The 18,542-nt window shown below is 41.1% G+C and overlaps 2 protein-coding genes across 3 annotated transcripts; both read left to right on the top strand.

The window, feature by feature from the left end:
• Positions 1 to 1,213: 1,213 nt before the first annotated feature.
• On the top strand, positions 1,214 to 4,675 carry LOC129857279 (chemerin-like receptor 1). Of its 2 annotated transcripts, none has more exons than XM_055925355.1 (3): positions 1,214 to 1,422; positions 1,588 to 1,745; positions 2,855 to 4,675. In XM_055925355.1, exon 3 carries the CDS (start codon positions 2,868 to 2,870, stop codon positions 4,011 to 4,013), a length of 1,146 nt encoding a protein of 381 aa, XP_055781330.1. In that variant the 5' UTR covers positions 1,214 to 1,422; positions 1,588 to 1,745; positions 2,855 to 2,867; the 3' UTR covers positions 4,014 to 4,675. The 2 variants fall into 2 exon arrangements, with proteins under 2 accessions (XP_055781330.1, XP_055781329.1); XM_055925354.1 differs by having other exon boundaries at positions 1,214 to 1,426.
• A 3,012-nt stretch (positions 4,676 to 7,687) lies between these two features.
• LOC129857268 (zinc finger protein 836-like) lies at positions 7,688 to 18,159 on the top strand. The gene is made up of 2 exons (XM_055925332.1): positions 7,688 to 7,878; positions 14,779 to 18,159. The coding sequence occupies exon 2, from the start codon at positions 14,872 to 14,874 to the stop codon at positions 16,897 to 16,899; it is 2,028 nt and encodes a 675-aa protein (XP_055781307.1). The 5' UTR covers positions 7,688 to 7,878; positions 14,779 to 14,871; the 3' UTR covers positions 16,900 to 18,159.
• The last annotated feature ends 383 nt before the right edge of the window (positions 18,160 to 18,542 follow it).

Raw genomic sequence — 18,542 nt, 5'->3', positions numbered from 1 at the left:
AAGAGGAGTGGGAGGCCCCGGCCCCCAACTGAGCAAGAGGACAAGTACATTAGAGTGTATAGTTTGAGAAACAGACGCCTCACAAGTCCTCAACTGGCAACTTCATTAAATAGTACCCCTAAAATACCAGTCTCAACGTTAACAGTGAGGAGGCGACTCCGGGATACTGGCCTTCTAGGCAGAGTTGCAAAGAAAAAGCCATATCTCAGACTGGCCCAAAAAAAGAAAAGATTAACTTTGACAAAATAACAGACACTGGACAGAGGAACTGTGCCTAAAAGCTATTATCCTTTATTGATGTCACTTGTTAAATCCACTTCAATCAGTTTAGATGAAGGTAAGGAGACAGGTAAAAAAAAAAAAAAAACTTTTAAGCCTTGAAACAATTGAGACACAGATTGTGTATGCGTGCCATTTAGAGGGTGAATGGGCAAGACAAAATATTTAAGTGCTTTTGAATGGGGTTTGGTAGTAGGTGTCTTGCGTACCGGTTTGTGTCAAGAACTGCAACGCTACTGGGGTTTTCACACTCAACAGTTTCCTGTGTGATCGAGAATGGTTCACCACCCAAAGGACCTCCAGCCACCTTGACACAACTGTGGGAAGCATTGGAGTCAACATGGGCCAGCATCCCTGTGGAATGCTTTCAACAACTTGTAGAGTCCATCCCAGAAGAATTGATGCAACTCCATATTAGGAAGGTGTCCTGGTATACTCAGTGTATATTGTTGATAGGACTAATTGCAACCTAAAACATCTCAACAAACTATGCTGGAAATCACCAACAAATCTATAGATACTCCAATAGGCTATTCAACTTTGAATGTACCCATAGGAACATCCATTTGGCTTTCAACCATAAGTGGATAGATAGATTGTAGTTAATTGCAGCATAGTCACTTAGCTATATAAAGACCATTAATACCCTCAAATGAAATGGCACAATTTTATTTGGTTACAGATTCCAAACCACATTTCGCTATTTCTCCTCCACCGCAGGGAAAAGCAGGCGTTCCTTGGTTTTGTGCTGCGTTCAAGTGCTAGTCGGAACTAGGACACTTTGAAACGTACGACTTGCTATATAGTTGTAGTTATACACGTGTAGTGTTCAACGAATCAGTTTCCTGGTTCCGAATAGCATGTGAACGCTATTGCGTTGACATGTGAACTCGTTGACATGTGAACGCATGTCAACGTCGACGAGTCATCATGAATGTCATATAAGTGGTGGCGGTGATGACTGTCGTATAGCACTAGCCTTCTCCATAATGAGAACATTGTACCCACGGTTTTTAAGCGTGGACACCACTGTTGCTGCTCAGTTGCAATTCCATTGATTCATAATTATTCTAATTTGGAGAATTGTGTAGTTAGGCTATATAGCTTGATGCCTGTGTCAACATTTCAATTAATTTTGTCATTGTGGGTAAGCCATGCGTTGCTCTACACACAAACACTTAGCCAACAAACATTGTGTAAAAATGTATATTTGTTACGTGTTGAATTATGTGTTTCTTGCACAGAATGTCGATATTTTCCTTCGAAAAGCATTTAATGTGAAGTGGATCTTACAACTTTGTCTTCCAGCTGAACATATGAAGAACTGACGTCACACACTTCAAGATACTACACAGTCTGCGCTCCTGACTACAGCAGTGTAGTCGTAGCCGTTTCGTGCCAGACACCGTTCTTCAAGTCTTTCAAGCCGTTCGCCAGTTCTGATTGGAATATACACGTTATTCAAGGTATGTCTATAATATTTTTCACCATTCATTGGAGTAATCAGATTACATTGGTATTTGTAGGCTTCTACGTCAATAGTTGATGAACAAATAGAACAATAGAAATCCTGTACCATCCCTTTTAAAAACTGCGAATAAACAGCCTACCCGAGCAAAAGTTACATTCATATAATTTGTATGTGTAGCTTGTCTTATGACCATGATATACCAGTTGAGGGTAACATTAACTTATTAATAACAAATAATTGGGAAGAAATGCTATAATAACGGTATGAACTGTAATAAAACAAAATACTGACTGAATCCATAATTCCTTCTAACAAATTTGAATAAACAATACTAAATCAATAAATTACTCTTACAGTATAAATAGGTAACTTAAACAGTGCATTTAATAGGCATATTACGCATTATCCAACTAGATGAGAAATATCAACTGAATTACATTTAATTTTTCATTCCATATGAAAAACATTCCTTCCTCATTCCATAGTTCTATTCCATAGTATAGAAGATAGGCTACTGTACTGTGAAACTCTGAACAAATAGTTCTCCTTAATTACTCCCCACAGTGCACATTCTTGCACATTCTTGACTTTTATAATGATCTTGGGGTTTCCAAAAAATTCTACCTTTGTGGCATGTAAGGGTAAGTTAAGGAGAAATACCTTAATTATGACTGTCTGTCTGCTTTGTCACATTGGGCTACTTGTCAGAATCCCCAGTGTTGCACAACTTGCATTCATTCTACAAGTACTTCGTTCTGTGATGGATTGCACTACAAAGGCGGACAGGTTACACTGAAATAAATATCTCACTTACCGGTATATATGGTGATTGGGCAACCAGCTTTGCACATAATAGCTATTTTTGTTCAGATCAACTCCTCCAACATTCTCTCAATATTTGAATGTACAGTAAAATTTCACATTATTGCACAATACATTTTTTGCTAAATTCATGCATTCTCGGCACATTTAAAGTGTGTCAGTGAACTCTAGGGGTTGTAAATAAGAACAGCAAGTAGTGGGGGGGAATCAATTGTAAGGCAGCATGCCTGAAGAGTGGTGAAGGTCATTTATCCAAACCTCATTTTTTCTTTAGCCTCTCAGGTTCTCAAACAAAATGATGGCCTTAACCACAACTCCTTTGTATCCTGAGATTTGGACAGAGCTGTCTCACAACGACTCATCGCCAGGCAACTCGACAGATGACTATGAGGACTACCCTGACGAGCACGCAGAGCTCCGGAAGTCCCTCAACATCATGTCCCTCATCATTTACTGCCTGGCCTTTGTGCTGGGGGTTCTGGGAAATGGACTTGTCATCTGGGTGACGGGATTTAAGATGAAGAAGACGGTCAACACGGTGTGGTTCCTCAACCTGGCTGTGGCCGACTTCCTTTTCACAGCGTTCCTGCCTCTAAGCGTAACCTACACAGCCATGGACTTTCACTGGCCCTTCGGCAAGTTCATGTGCAAGCTCAACTCCACGATCAGCTTCTTCAACATGTTCGCCAGCGTTTACATCCTGGTGGTCATCAGCATGGACAGGTGTGTGTCCGTGGTGCGCCCTGTCTGGGCCCAGAACCATCGGAACATACGCAAGGCATCCTGTATCAGTCTGGGTGTCTGGCTGTGGGCCCTGGTCCTCAGCTCCCCCTACTTTGTCTTCCGGGACATCGGGGGGTCCTACAAGAACGAAGAAATCATCAACTGCTTCAACAACTTTGCTTTCTCCGATGACTATGACACAAAGGAGGTGGCAGAGCTGCGAGTGTTCCGCCATCAGGCCATGATCGTCACCCGCTTCCTGCTGGGCTTTGTGGTGCCCTTCGCCATCATCGTCACTTGCTACGCCGTCATCATCCACCGGCTCAAGAGGAACCGCAACCTGGCCAGCCACTCCGGGCGGCCATTCAAGATCATCGCCGCCGTCATCACAGCTTTCTTCCTGTGCTGGGCCCCCTACCACATCATGGTCCTGATCGAGATGGTGAACAACGCGGCCGCTGAGTTCAGCTACACGTTAGACCACGTCACCACCATCGGGGTCCCCATAGCCACCAGCCTGGCCTTCCTCAACAGCTGTCTGAACCCCCTGCTGTACGTGTTCATGGGCCAGGACTTCAAGGATAAGCTGCGCAAGTCCATTCTGACGGTTCTGGAAAGTGCCTTCACCGAGGAAGTGTCAAGGTCCAACCACACCTACACAAACTCTGGACTCACAAGCCGTAGCAAGGAGAAGTCCTATTCTGATCCTGAGGTATAGGGTCTTATATTATAATGAGAAAAACGTTATTGACCACACAATGTGGAAATTTGACTTTGGCTTTACGATAACATGAATGACATCCTTCAAAGCAAAGAAAATACAAACATTAGAAGCACCTTATCATCAAGGTAATTCAATAATGTTTTCAAACAGCTCGATACTTAGTTTAAGGGAAAGTTTAAGGCAGGATTTTAGAATTTGAACGCTGAGCATGTACTCAGTTTTAACAAGGTACATCTCCAGGACTGAATTCAAATCAACAAGTTTGATTTCAATAACCTTTTGTGACTCAGAAAATGATGGGGTCTGTGAACACATTTCAGCACTGTTTTTGTATGGGCAATACAGTTACTAATGAGAATGTTGAACGTGGGGTAGACTGTTAATAGAGAATACTGGATAAGATAAGAATAATTTGTATGAAACACACATGTCATTGTTCAAGCTGAAGATATAAATTGTCTGTCTTTTCATTCAAAGCCACTTTTTTTACATACTTGTTTTTGTTAAAATGAGGCTAATATTTAACAAAGTGACTATTATCTGTGATTTAAACGTGTATTGTTTTATTGAAGGAATGTTGTTTTTCCTTAATACATTGATGTTTGTATTTGTAAACTTTTTTATGTTTGTATGATGTTATTAAATGCTTGAATAGATGACTACTTATTCATTTCTTTTTTCCAGAAATCTCCAGAATACATAACCATCTCTGCCACATGGTGGCAGCAAAGCTCTGTCACAGTTAGACAGAATAAATGGAAATGTAATATTGAAAATAAATCATCTTTGGCTCGTGTCAAAAATACATCCCTATCTATTTAAGATTATCCCTGTCATGTTTTTTAAACTACAGATTGGATATCAATTCATACTGTATTGCTTTGACATGTCCAATGTTATTAGATCAATGAGGGAGGAAGCAATTAACAATTTGATTCCCCCTCTCATTTCAACTGGGTTTAAACTTTTGTTTTTCAACCATTTCTCTGCCAATTGAACTTCATGCATTTGCAGCTTTAGAACAATAAATGTTTTCATGATGATGATGATCATCATCACCACCACCATCATCATCAACAACGTAATCTAACTGAATATAACTTGACTTTATCAACACTTTAATCCTTTCACATTTTGTAGAAGTTGAACTTGCTACAGGCAAAATATGATGGTGTCCTTCAAGGTAGCCTGTTTTTATAACTTCAGTCAACCTAGCTATATTTCTGCCTCAGTAGGGTGAAGGCTATAACTGATATTTTGGCCACAATGTATCACGAGAATAATGGTCAGCGCAGCCACAGTGTACGAGTCTACCAGACTGAGACTGGTAAAATAATAGCTTATGGAGTGGTCATGAGGTGGGAGTAAGATGGGGACAGGAAAAAATTTAGAAAAGTGGAACATACTTTTGTCGTGTATGTGGACACCTGCTCGTCAAACATCTCATTCCAAAATCATGGGCATTATCATGGAGTTGGTTCCCCCTTTGCTGTTTTAGCAGCCTCCACTCTTCTGGGAAGGCTTTCCACTAGATGTTGAAACATTGCTTCAGGGACTTTCTTCCATTCAGCCACAAGAGCATTAGTAAAATCAGGCACTGATGTTGGGGATTAGGCCTGGTTTGCAGTCTGCGTTCCAAATCATCCCAAAAGTGTTCGAAGGGGCTGAGGTCAGGGCTCTATGCAGGCCAGTCTTTGTTCTTCCACATCGATCTAGACAAACCATTTCTGTATGGATCTCGCTTTGTGCACTGGGATATTGTTATGCTGAAACAGAAAAGGGCCTTCCCCAAACTGTTGCCACAAAGTTGTAAGCACAGAATCGTCTAAAATGTCTTTGTATGCTGTAGCGTTAAGATTTTCCTTCATTGGAACTAAGGGGCCTAGCCCGAACCATGAAAAACCGTCCCAGACCATTATTTCTCCACCACCAAACTTTAAAGTTGGCACTATGTATTTGGGCAGGTAGCATTCTCCTGGCATCCGCCAAGCACTCAGCAGCCCCGTTCTGTGAGCTTGTGTGGCCTACTACTTCGCGACTAAGCCATTGTTGCTCCTAGACGTTTCCACTTCACAATAACAGCACTTACAGTTGACCGGGGCAGTTCTAGCAGGGCAGAAATTTGACAAACTGACTTGTTGGAAAGGAGGTATCCTATAACGGTGCCATGTTGAAAGTCACTGAGCTCTTCAGTAAGGCCATTCTACTGCCAATGTTTGTCTATTGAGATTGCATGACTGTGTGCTCGATTTAATACACCTTTCAGCAACGGGTGTGGCTGAAATAGCCGAATCTACTAATTTCAAGGGGTGTCCACAGACCTTTGTATATATAGTGTATTGTAAGTAAATATGGAATGGGGGCATGCACAAGCCATCTGGAAGATCGATGGAGAATATGGCGGACAGGAAAAAAGGAGAAAAGTGGAACATGTTTTGAATGAACATGGAAAGGTGGATCACACAGAACTTTTGGAAGAGCTACAGAAGGAAATTGAATGTGATCAGTGTGAGGATGAATTAACCGCGGTGGCAGGTGCGGTGAAGAACGTAGAGTTTGATCCTCATCGTGATTATGACAAAGAAGATTCTGGCCCAGTGGAGTGAGATTTTGGAGAGAATGGATCCTTGCCTTCTGTCAGATCCATATGTGGTGTCAGGTTGGGTGGTAAAGAGGTTGGGGAATGTTCGGTTGGTTAAAGTGACTCGAAGTGGAATCGTGCACATTTTTCGCATTCCTGCTGTCCAGAGGGAGCGTGCGTTCCTCACCACACGACTGGGGACAAGAACTGTGACTTGTTTTCCTCTCTGGAACAGGGCGCCGTTAAAAGGAGTGATAACTGGAGTGGCGTTAAGTATTAAGTGGATCAACTGAAGTTGAAGATCCGTTTGGTGCTACGCAGAACCGGTGGAGAACACGGTGAAACAAAGAAGACACTGTCTGTACTACTGAGTTTTGATGCAGAGTTAGGATGTGTCAGTTATCCCATGTTAGCTTTTGTGCCAAATCCATTACGGTGTTTTATGTGTCAACTTATGATCATGTGGTAGCGTTGTGTAGGAGGGAGATTCCTCGATGTGCGAAGTGTGCAGGAGGTCATGAGACAAAGGAATCTGTAGTATCGGTGGAAAAAGTTGTGTGTGTAAACTGTAGAGGTACCAATAGTGCTGGAGATCAGAGGTGCCCGGTGAGAGAAAGGCAGTTTGAGATTGCCAGCATCAGAGTAGTGAAGGTGTTGTATGCTGAGGCTGCGAAGAGAGTAGTAGAGGAAGATGGATCACTGTGAGAAGGCCGAGACAAATACATAGTGATAGGAATAACATGTGCTTCAGTAAGGTTGATTTTTGCAAGAATGGAATGTAAATTACAGAGTATAGATGTTCTGGTGGCAGCTGCTGAGAAGCACTTGGATGTACGAGATTTTACTGCAGAAGAGTTAGAGATGTTTTGAGCGATCATGTCCTCTACTCCCAGGCTGCTGGGCCCCATGTAGGATCAGATAGGGCCAATGTAGTGGAGTAGTGGTGAGGTTTTAATGGGTGCAGGGTTAGTTGGTATGGCAAATTTTCCCAAAGTGTAATAAATTCATACTACAGAATAGTAGGGTGATACACAGCCAATAGAGTAGGTGGCGGCATTCACCTATAATATTTGTATGCGGACAGCCATAATACCGAAGAAGAAGAATAATGGCCGATGGTCTCCGCCCCTTTGTCCTCCCCTGATTCTTGTAATTACTATGTAGAAAAAATGGGACTAACTACCGGGGAACCGGGTGGATACAACACAATGTAACATAAGTGGAGCGATATAACGAATGGGCAGAGAAAGTCTATACTAATCAGACTTTAGAAATGTGGTAAGTACATTGCAGAGTTCGATCCGATAAAAGTGGTACCTAACCTTGCTAGCTAGCTTTATGAACGGTCAGATAGGCCTCGCGCAATCTACGCTAGCTAACGTAGTAGTCGCGGTGGCATCATTGTTGCGCAAACAAAAGCGAATAATTGAGCTAGCTATCTTGCTGCTGTCCGCCGGTTGTCTCCTTACAAGGCATTTCACGCACACATGTGCGCATTTCGTTTAAATACATACCTTTTTTGCTCTCTAACTAGCTACCTAAATACCTTTTGCAGAGTTGGAGGCTAGCAGCAGCCCGACATTTTGTTGGTATCAAGACAGCTGTCACGATGCTTTAACTCTGGCTCTACACATGCAGAGAATAGCTAACTGACAATGGTATGGCCATTGGCCAGACTGTCATAATGGTAATCTAGTGAAATGATTTTATATATCAAAAAATATAGTTGGGCATACAGGGTTGTGAAAGGTAGCTAGCTAGCTAACCCCGTTTAGATAATAATACAGTTAATGTAGCTACGCTAGCTAGCTAGCCAACTTATTCAAAATGGACACTTCTAGTGTATTTTTGTGTATGGATAGCTAGCTGATTTAGGTAGCTACATATTTAAAAAATCTAACATCTGCAGCAGTTTCAAATGTTAATTACTTATTTTTCTTAACTGTATAAAAGTCCTCATGAACTGTAAAATTAGCTATTTGATAGAACCCAACCGATATGGCATTTTTGGATCTGATTTTAGAATGGAAATGTTCACAATAACCAATACATCTGCCAACATTTCTATTATTATAACGTTAGCTGGAATAAAACATGTAATGAAATTATGTAGGGATTGTGTTAAAAACAGCTCTACAAAGGTACTCATGAAGCTGATTTCATAAATTGTGAGGAAATAACATTAATGTAAGCACCACATAACATTTAGGAGCACCAGAAAGACACTTTTTTGGGGGGGGGGGGGCTGGCTGTGATTCTAGGGAAAGGAGGATAAACTGCAGAGATTACAGGTAAAAAATGTGCCTCTTAAGACTGAGCTGCATCATGCTAGCCAGTTGGAAGACAACTGGACACATTTTCTATGTTTTGGTGTTTAGCTATGTTTTCATCGATTGTAGGGCTGTAGACACTGAATTCTGGTAGTTGTCACTTGAAAGGAAAAACTTAAATGAGCACGGTTGCATGCACACAATATGATTATTGTGGCTAGTCAGATTAATATAATAGTTTGTTTTAAAACAATACATTTCTCATCCTGTTTACATGGACACTGAAATCAGGCTACCTGATGAGACTCAAATAAATGCAGAAAATTGCTAATAAAAATAAACGTTCTAACACCGTGACAGTGATATTTTTGCAAAGCCTATTCGATTCGGATCAAATACACAGCTGGAACGCCGATTTTAAGCTGTTTACATGTCCTAATAAATTGAAAGATTGCTCAGAAAACCAGGTGTTTTAATTGGTGAATGCTTACTTCGATTTTGACCATACGCCAATTTAAGATAAGCAGATACGTTTCGAGTTAGATCAGGGTTATGGGTAGGGTTTAGCTTAGGGATGTCCCAAGGATACCAGGTAGCACTAATCCTCAGTGAATGGTGTCAAGTACTCTGACACAGCTAGTTAGCTGACTAGCACTCGTCATGGAAATGTTGGTGGCGAAATATGAATATGGACCAGTCCCTGACAAGTGACAACCCATACATTAAAACATAGCTACGAAGCGCTACTTTGTAACATGCTATATCGTTTGTGCCTATGAAAACATTTGGATGACAGAGCATGAGGAATACCCTTTGCAAAGATGAAATACAGTGCATTCGGAAAGTATTCAGACCCCTTCCCCTTTTCCATATTTTGTTACGTTACGATCTTGTTCTTAAATGGATTCAAATCAAATCTACACACAATACCCCATAATGACAGTGAAAACAGGTTTTTAGAAACGTTAGCAAATTTGATAAAAAATTACAAAGAGATATACAAAGCCTTATTTACACAAGTATTCAGACCCTTTGCTATGAGACTCGAAATTGAGCTCAGGTGCATCCTGTTTTCATTGATCATCCTTGATGTTTCTACAACCTGATTGGAGTCCACCTGTGGTAAATTGAATTGATTGGACATGATTTAGAAAGGCACACATGTCTATATAAGGTCCCACAGTTGACAGTGCATGTCAGAGCAAAAACAAAGCCATGAGGTCGAAGGAATTGTATGTAGAGCTCCGAGACAGGATTGTGTTGAGGCACAGATCTGGAGAAGGGTACCCAGAAGCATTGACCGTCCCCAAGAACACAGTGGCCTCCATCATTTTTAAATGGAAGAATTTTGGAACCACCAAGACTCTTCCTAGAGCTGGCCGCCCGGCCAAACTGAGCAATCGGGGGAGAAGGGCCTTGGTCAGGGAGGTGACCAAGAACCCGATGGTCACTCTGACTGAGCTCCAGAGTTCCTCTGTGGAGATGGGAGAACCTTCCAGAAGACAACCATCTCTGCAGCACTCCATCAATTAGGCCTTTGTGGTAGAGTTGCCAGACGGGAGCTACTCCTCAGTAAAAGGCACATGACAGCCCGCTTGGAGTTTGCCAAAAGGCACCTAAAAGGACTCTGACCATGAGAAACAAGATTCTCTGGTCTGATGACACCAAAATCGAACTCTTTGCCCTGAATGCCAAGTGTCACGTCTGGAGGAAACCTGGCACCATCCCTATGGTGAAGCATGATGGTGACAGCATCAGTCTGTGGGGATGTTTTTCAGCGGCAGGAGACTAGTCAGGATTTGAAGCAAAAATCCCCAAATACTGGTGTGCCAAGCTTGAGGCATCATACCCAAGAAGACTTGAGGCTGTAAACGCAGCCAAAGGTGATTCAACAAAATACTGAGTAAGGGGTCTGAATACTTATGTAAATGTGATATTTCAGTTTTTTAATACATTTGCAAACATTTCTAAATTTGTTTTTGCTTTGTATTTAGGCAGTATTGAGTGGGGGAAAATTATGTAAGACATTTTAGAATAAGGCTGTAACTTAACAAAATGTGGAAAAAGTCAAGGGGGCTTAATACTTTCCGAATGCAAGGTGTAACAGACATATTTTCATGGGCTTAACTAAAGGGCTGTAAGGTTACCACTGAGTTTAACGTTCTCAGAACGGCACTTGCTTTACATCCATTGTTTGTCACGACACCCAACACCATTCCATGGCACTTCACGTAACAGTATATTGCCGGTGTGCATTTTGGCACTTTACTGAGCTAGCAAGCTTCTATCTATTCAGCACTCAACCGTAGACGCAGTAACAGTTTGTTCACAGTTCACTGTCCTCTCTGACTGGGTTAGTTGTGTTGTGTGATATTGTCTAGTCTTGCTGTAATTCACCAAAGCAAGTTATCGCTTGAAGCCTATGTAAAGAGCTCCCTCTTCAGGACAAATAATAAAATGCAAAAAAGTAATTCTATGAAGAACTGTGTGTTTTAACGTTTTCTGCTTACTTTGCTTAGGATCTTACACTGATTTAGATAATCAGAGTAAAGTGTTTACATCACTAATGCAAAATTCTGAGTATTGCCATAATCAGTTTAATATTGTTATTAATAGGTTCGGGACGATACCATTTTCGCAATACTCATTAGTATCATGGCAAGGAAACAAACACGAAGCAGATTTAATTTCTTTAGGAAGACAGCCCTAATGTTGCAAACAAGCATGATTATGTTGTCGTTGAGTCAGATGTATTTATTTTCCAAGCTATATCGCATTGTATTTCACTTACATCATGTTTTTAAACGACCAAAGATTTTGGTCTGCTTCGTGTTTTCATTTTTGCCTTGGGAGAAATATTGCGATAGTGTTATTGTGTCAGCCCTAATTATTAGTGTGCATGTAAATGTACTCCATGGTTCTCCTCACTTTTGTCAAGTGATTTTTACAAAATTTTGTTGGCTAGCTAATTTGGATATGTCTCTAAGATGCACATAGGCCTATGGGAAGCTGCATTTTCCTCAGAGTAGCTACTGTATATGCATTGGCAATCTGTCATTGCTAACATCTTCCATCTGTAAAAATATGATCTTCATTATTCGTAGAGCGGGTACTAAGCTAAGGTTGATGTTAAATGATTGTACTCATATGCAATGAAGCCCAACAATTTTAACGTAGCCTAATGTCTGGAAACTGCATGTTGCTGCACTCCACTCTAAAAGTCTAGCTAGGTCATTTGTGGAACTTTAACAATGTAACAATTTTTTTTTGTAAAAAACAGCCAGCCACCAAGTTGCTAGCTATGTAGTGTGAGAGAAAGTCTATGGAAATATCCCGACGTGAACGATAGAAGTAACGTGACATGCAGCCAACATGGATGCGTGCATTTGCCACACTCAAGGGACACAAATGTTGTCATGGACCTGCTGAATTTCTTTACTCTGTGTATGCCATAAGTGTCCCGTTTACCTCACTGTGTAAAGCCACCTTGAAGGCGCTGTAAAGCACAAGTCTAAATTAGAGGTCGACCAATTATGATTTTTCAACGCCGATAGCGAATATTGGAGGACCCAAAAAAGCCGATACCGATTAATCGGACGGTTTTATTTAATAAAAAAATGTGTTCGTAATAATGACAATTACAACAATACTGAATGAACACTTATTTTAACTTAATATAATACATCAATACAATCAATTTAGCCTCAAATAAAATGAAACATGTTCAATTTGGTTTAAATAATGCAAAAACAAAGTGTTGGAGAAGAAAGTAAAAGTGCAAGATGTGCCATGTAAAAATGCTAACGTTTAAGTTCCTTGCTCAGAACATGAGAACAAATAAAACCTGGTGGTTCCTTTTAACAGGAGTCTTCAATATTCCCTGGCAAGAAGTTTTAGGTTGTAGTTATTATAGGAATTATAGGACTATTTCTCTCTCTACGATTTGTATTTCATATACCTTTGACTAATGGATGTTCTTATAGGCACTTTAGTATTGCCAGTGTAACAGTATAGCTTCTGTCCCTCTCCTCGCCCTTACCTGGGCTCGAACCAGAAACACAACGACAACAGCCACCCTCGAAGCAGCGTTACCCATCGCTCCACGAAAGCCAAGGGGAACAACCACTCCAAGTCTCAGAGCGAGTGACGTTTGAAACGCTATTAGCGCGCACCCCGCTAACTAGCTAGCCATTTCACATCGGTTACACCAGCCTAATCTCGGGAGTTGATAGGCTTGAAGTCATAAACAGCTTAATGCTTGAAGCACAGCGACGAGCTGCTGGCAAAACGCACAAAGTGCTGTTTGAATGAATGCTTATGATCCTGCTGGTGCCTACCATCGCTCAGACTGCTCTATCAAATCATAGACTTAATTATAACATAACACACAGAAATACGAGCCGTAGGTCATTAATATGGTCAAATCCAGAAACTATCATCTCGAAAACAAGATGTTTATTCTTTCAGTGAAATACGGAACCGTTACGTATTTTATCTAACGGGTGGCATCCATAAGTCTAAATATTCCAGTTACATTGCACAACCATCAATGTTATGTCATAATTACGTACAATTCTGGCAAATTAGGCGGCCCAAACTGTTGCATATACACTGACTCTGCGTGCAATGAACGCAAGAGAAGTGCCATTTCACCTGGTTAATATTGCCTGCTAACCTGGATTTCTTTTAGCAAAATATGCAGGTTTAAAAATATATACTTATGTGTATTGATTTTAAGAAAGGCATTGATGTTTATGGTTAGGTACACATTGGAGCAAGACAGTCCTTTTTTGCGAATACGCACCGCATCGATTATATGCAAGGCAGGACACGCTAGATAAACTAGTAATGTCATCAACCATGTGTAGTTAACTAGTGATTATGATTGATAGTTTTTTTATAAGATACGTTTAATGCTAGCTAGCAACTTAACTTGGCTTCTTAATGCATTCGCTAATAGGCAGTCTCCTTGTGGAGTGCAATGTAATCAGGTGGTTAGAGCGTTGGACTAGTTAACTGTAAGGTTGCAAGATTGTTAGCTCGGGGATTCAATGTAAAAATCTGTCATTCTGCCCCTGAACAGGGCAGTTAACCCACCGTTCCTAGGCCGTCATTGAAAATAAGAATGTGTTCTTAACTGACTTGCCTAGTTAAATAAAGGATAAATAAAGGTGTAAAAAAAAATTTGGGGCCAAATCGGTGTCCAGAAATACAGATTTCTAATTGTTATGAAAACTTGAAATCGGCCCTAATTAATCGGCCATTCCGATTAATCCGTCGACCTCTAGTCTAAATGCCTTGAAGATTTTGAGGGTGCGCATACCATTCACTTTTGCTGTGGGGAAACCCGTTGAACGACAACTTTTTTTACTACAAAAAGTGGACTTGCATGTTTTGCTTCTTTTTAACCCAGTTTGACGCATCATTTTAATCATTAGCACTTCCATTTCCTACCAATCTCTGAAATGTGTTAGATAGTTACTGTCACATCAAACTTGATCACTCATCAATCCTTACTAGGTGTGGTGAAACCTTCTCAAAATGGTTGACCTGAGGGTATTGGAAGCAAACTAAGGTTTCGATCAAGGTAACTGTTTGGCTGCTCTTTTTTTAGGCCATTTTGATAATAGGAGGAGCTAGTATCTGGACAATACAGGTGTGTCAATTGTCTCCATCTAATTTGAATGAGACTGAATTCCTTTGTTTCAAAAAGTGTCAGGCCTTCTAACAGAATTGAAAGCTAATGTAGGAGAGGCGTGGCAGCGCAGGAGAGGCTTGGCAATTTGTAGCATCCAATAATTTTTGTTCCAACTCATGCTGTTGTAATTAAACTGTTATAGTTAGTCAGGACCAGCACCTGCGCCATATGTTTGGTAAAGTAGTAACTTATTTTTTCTCTCTTTCACAGTTGTTGACCAGAGAAAGGAAGAGTTCTACAAAACAAGGTGCTCATGAAGAATGGAACTAACCATGTTTAACTTTGATCATTGAACACACCCTAATGGATTACGTAAACTCCGCTGAACCAGATGTTGATGCCTTCATCTGCACAGAATGTGGGGATGGCTTCAGGCGCTACCTTGACTTGGTTAAACACATTACTGTTCATGAACGACTCAGAACTCATGAACGAACAGATTTATTTTCCCTTGACAGTTTACCCAATGGGTTTCAAGTTCCCCGTGAATATGCTCTCCATGAAAATGGAACTTTCATCGTGGTTGACAGATCTGGACCATCAAACAACCCTTCTGTCAAACAGCCATCTTCAACTCCTTCACCTTATCAGAATTCAAAGACCATTGTACTCAAAACTAAGCCAGTAAAAACTGATCTACGTGTCAACACAGTGTCTCACTCCGAGTGCCGCAGTGTCTCTCCTCTAAAACAGTACCGATGCGAAACATGTGGAAAATTGTTTAACAACCAGCTGAGTTTACAACAACATCAACAGTATCGTAATTTAGAGCAAGGTTATAAGTGCACCTTGTGTTGCAAGATCTTCACAGATAAAGAGAGGCTAAGGGAACATCTCCAAGAACATGCCCATGAAATATTTTACTGCTGTGGTCAGTGTGGAAAACGCTTTCTGAAACAAGAGACCCTGTATGCTCATCAAAAAGAGCAGCATGGGTCGCTGGGACTCAAACAAATGGGGAAGTCTGACAATGGTCAAGAAAACATAATACAGAAAACATATCCCTGTAAGAAGTGTAATCTGTGTTTTTTCTGGCTCTCTGACTTGCAGAGCCACTTACTCAGTCATTCCAAAGACAAACCATTATCTGTGAACTCTTCATCCAAAATCGAGCAACAGTCTCAGAAAGATGAGCTATCACATACCATAGAGTACAGCGACAGCACCCCTACCGATGTTACTAAACAGTACAGCAGCAGCACCCCTACTACCGATGTGACCAAACAGTACAGCAGTGACGCAACTGTTGATGTGAAGATCCACAATGGCAAATCTGATTCCAAAACACCATCCTCTTTCAGACCATACCGCTGTGGTTTGTGTGGAGATCGCTTCCAGCAGTTAACAGACTTGAAGGAGCATCATCTTACCCATCAAACACAAGAAGAAATTGACAAGTTAAATAAGGATTCAGAGTCACAAAGAGTTGTAAAAAGGCGGCGAAGGTATACTGGCATTGAGTGCATCGTAACAAAAGCACCTGCAAGGAAGGGAGGAAGGCCCCCACTTTATAAAAAAGGCTCTGGGACAAAATTACATCCATGCAAGCACTGCCACCGTGTATTCAGTCACTCTAGTAGTCTTTCTCGGCACAATAGATCCCACAAGGGGACTCTTCACACTTGTGTTCTCTGTGGAAAACATTTTCCACAACGCTGTGATGTCCGGAGGCATATAGCCATGTATCACAAACCTGAATTAGAGAAGAAGCCAAGTCTTAAGTACTTGGCATTGCATTCTAAACCAGATGGTGGTTCCCAATTGAATTCTGATGTGTTGGAACAGAATGCGTCATCTGAAGGAAAACCCAAGAAGTCTTTAGACAGTGTTGTAGCAGAATTGGACAGTGACGATCAACAAACCACATCTACTGGAGAAGTGTCCGCTGCTCCTAAGGCACGGAGGAACTACAAGTGTGACCAATGTGGGAAAAAGTTTGGGCTGCTGTGTGTGTACCAACGGCATTTGCGGTACCACAAAAGGGAACCGGGTAGTGAAATGGTTAAGTGCCCTCGCTGCCCAAGTCGCTTCCGGAGTTTGTCTGCTCTAGGGCGCCATCTTGAGATTCACCCAAGTCAGTCAAGCGGGGAAACGGACATGGAAGGAAGGGCATCTCCCACTGCTGACTCCAATCCAGACCTGGACTCTGACCAAGACAATGCAAAGGATTTAGTGGGTCATGGGGACATTGATGATGTCAAGGGTGGGAATGGTGAAAAAATTGGTCCAGCAGAGGTGCTGTATGAATGCACTGAGTGTACAGAAACTTTTTCCTCCTTGCAGAAGTTTCTGAAGCACCAGAGTTCTCATGGGTCCGATAACCTTGGATAATGGAAACTATATGCATGGTATTTATATCCTGAGGTTCGAACCCTAACTTGATCGATGCACATACCACAAATTGTTGTACTGTTATGCAGACCTCAATTCATGATTTACGGAAGTCCGAGTTACGTGCACATGTCTCAAGTTAGGATTCTTTCTTTGATGATGGAGCAGTTAACAAGTGTTGTTTTTTTTTTACTATGAATTGAGGAACTACAACCAGTATGGTTCTTGTCGTGGGTGGGTCATTCATTCTTAACCGGAGTAGGATAACTTTGATGTAGCACTGCATAGATCGAGATGGTGACTGGGAATTACTGAGATTTTTTAATGTATTTTCTACGATCATGTGAATTTGAGGTCCGTTTTGTATCAATGTTTTAGATTGTTTTGGTTACTTCTAGTTAAACCTTTGACATTACCCCTGGAAAGGCCATGGTGTGGGAATAATGCCTTTAATATCCTCTGAGAGCATTATTGAAGCTAGTAGTCGAGCACAATTTGCTAAAGACCAAGTGGCAATAACGTTTTTGCAGATAGATTTGGACCCATGCAAAGCGTTAAGATGGTCTGAGGTAACAATGACTGTCCATTTTGTAAAGTAATTAGAAAAGTTTTTTTGCAAGTGCAGTTCCATTGGGATTTTGCTTTAAAACAATTTAAGATATTATTTATTTGCAATTGCCAACTCTTTACAACCATGGTGTCTTTCTCAAGATCAAAAAAACCTGTCAAGGTGAGATGTTCCCAAACTACCAGACCAGGAATGTTTGTATAATTTTGAAAGGCTTTCTCATGTATCATCTTTTCACTATATTGTGGTCTTGTCTCTCAATTCACTTAATGGTTCTGTTATCTAGATCAGTGGTTCCCAACGAGGGGTACTTAGCCTATCCACAGGGGCAACTTGAGAAGACTCATGAGACCATAGGTCTACTGGTAAAATGCACATGAGGGGGTACTTCAGGGGTTGTCTGGGCAGAGAAATTCAGTTGGTGGTACAGTAACCGAAAAAGATTGGGAACCACTGCTCTAGATTTCTGCTGCCAGTCCTCCGGGTGGCCACTGATCTGTTAACATGATCAGCATGTTTTTCCATAAGGCACGACAAAGTCCAGTGATTCCAATGCAAACCACACGTAGCGTGATGTAAATTAGCCTTTTCAAATGGTACTGTTGCTTCCTTTATTGCCTACCAAAAGAGTACACATGCATTGGCCCTGATTTTTATGTTAATTTTGTGCCATTAAAGTTGAAAGAAATTTATATTTTCCTAAAAATCAAATGCTTGACCTATTTTAAATGACCCATCCAGTCATGGTTTTCAACTAATGATGAATGTGATAAGGTGGAAATGTCAGTTTTGTGACTTTCCAACTCGTGGTAGGCTAGATCTTTTTCTGACAGTACTTTGTGTTGCCTACACTGAAATATTCCTCCTACACAAGTTATAGAAGCACCATGTCTGGGATCCATAGGATGATGGTTTATATCAATTATATGTAAGATAGGATGTAGTTTCTCGACTCTAAAGAAACATGGCGGGTTCAAACTTTTAAATGAATCTGTGTCCCAAGTGTTGAACACAAGAAATTCAGTAGATCAGACTTGTTCAGAATCATGTAGCCAGGTCAGAGGTGTCTTTGGGG

The sequence above is a fragment of the Salvelinus fontinalis genome, chromosome 6, assembly GCF_029448725.1.
Source record: "Salvelinus fontinalis isolate EN_2023a chromosome 6, ASM2944872v1, whole genome shotgun sequence".
NCBI lineage: Eukaryota > Metazoa > Chordata > Actinopteri > Salmoniformes > Salmonidae > Salvelinus > Salvelinus fontinalis.
This window is presented reverse-complemented; position numbering and strand designations above follow the sequence as displayed.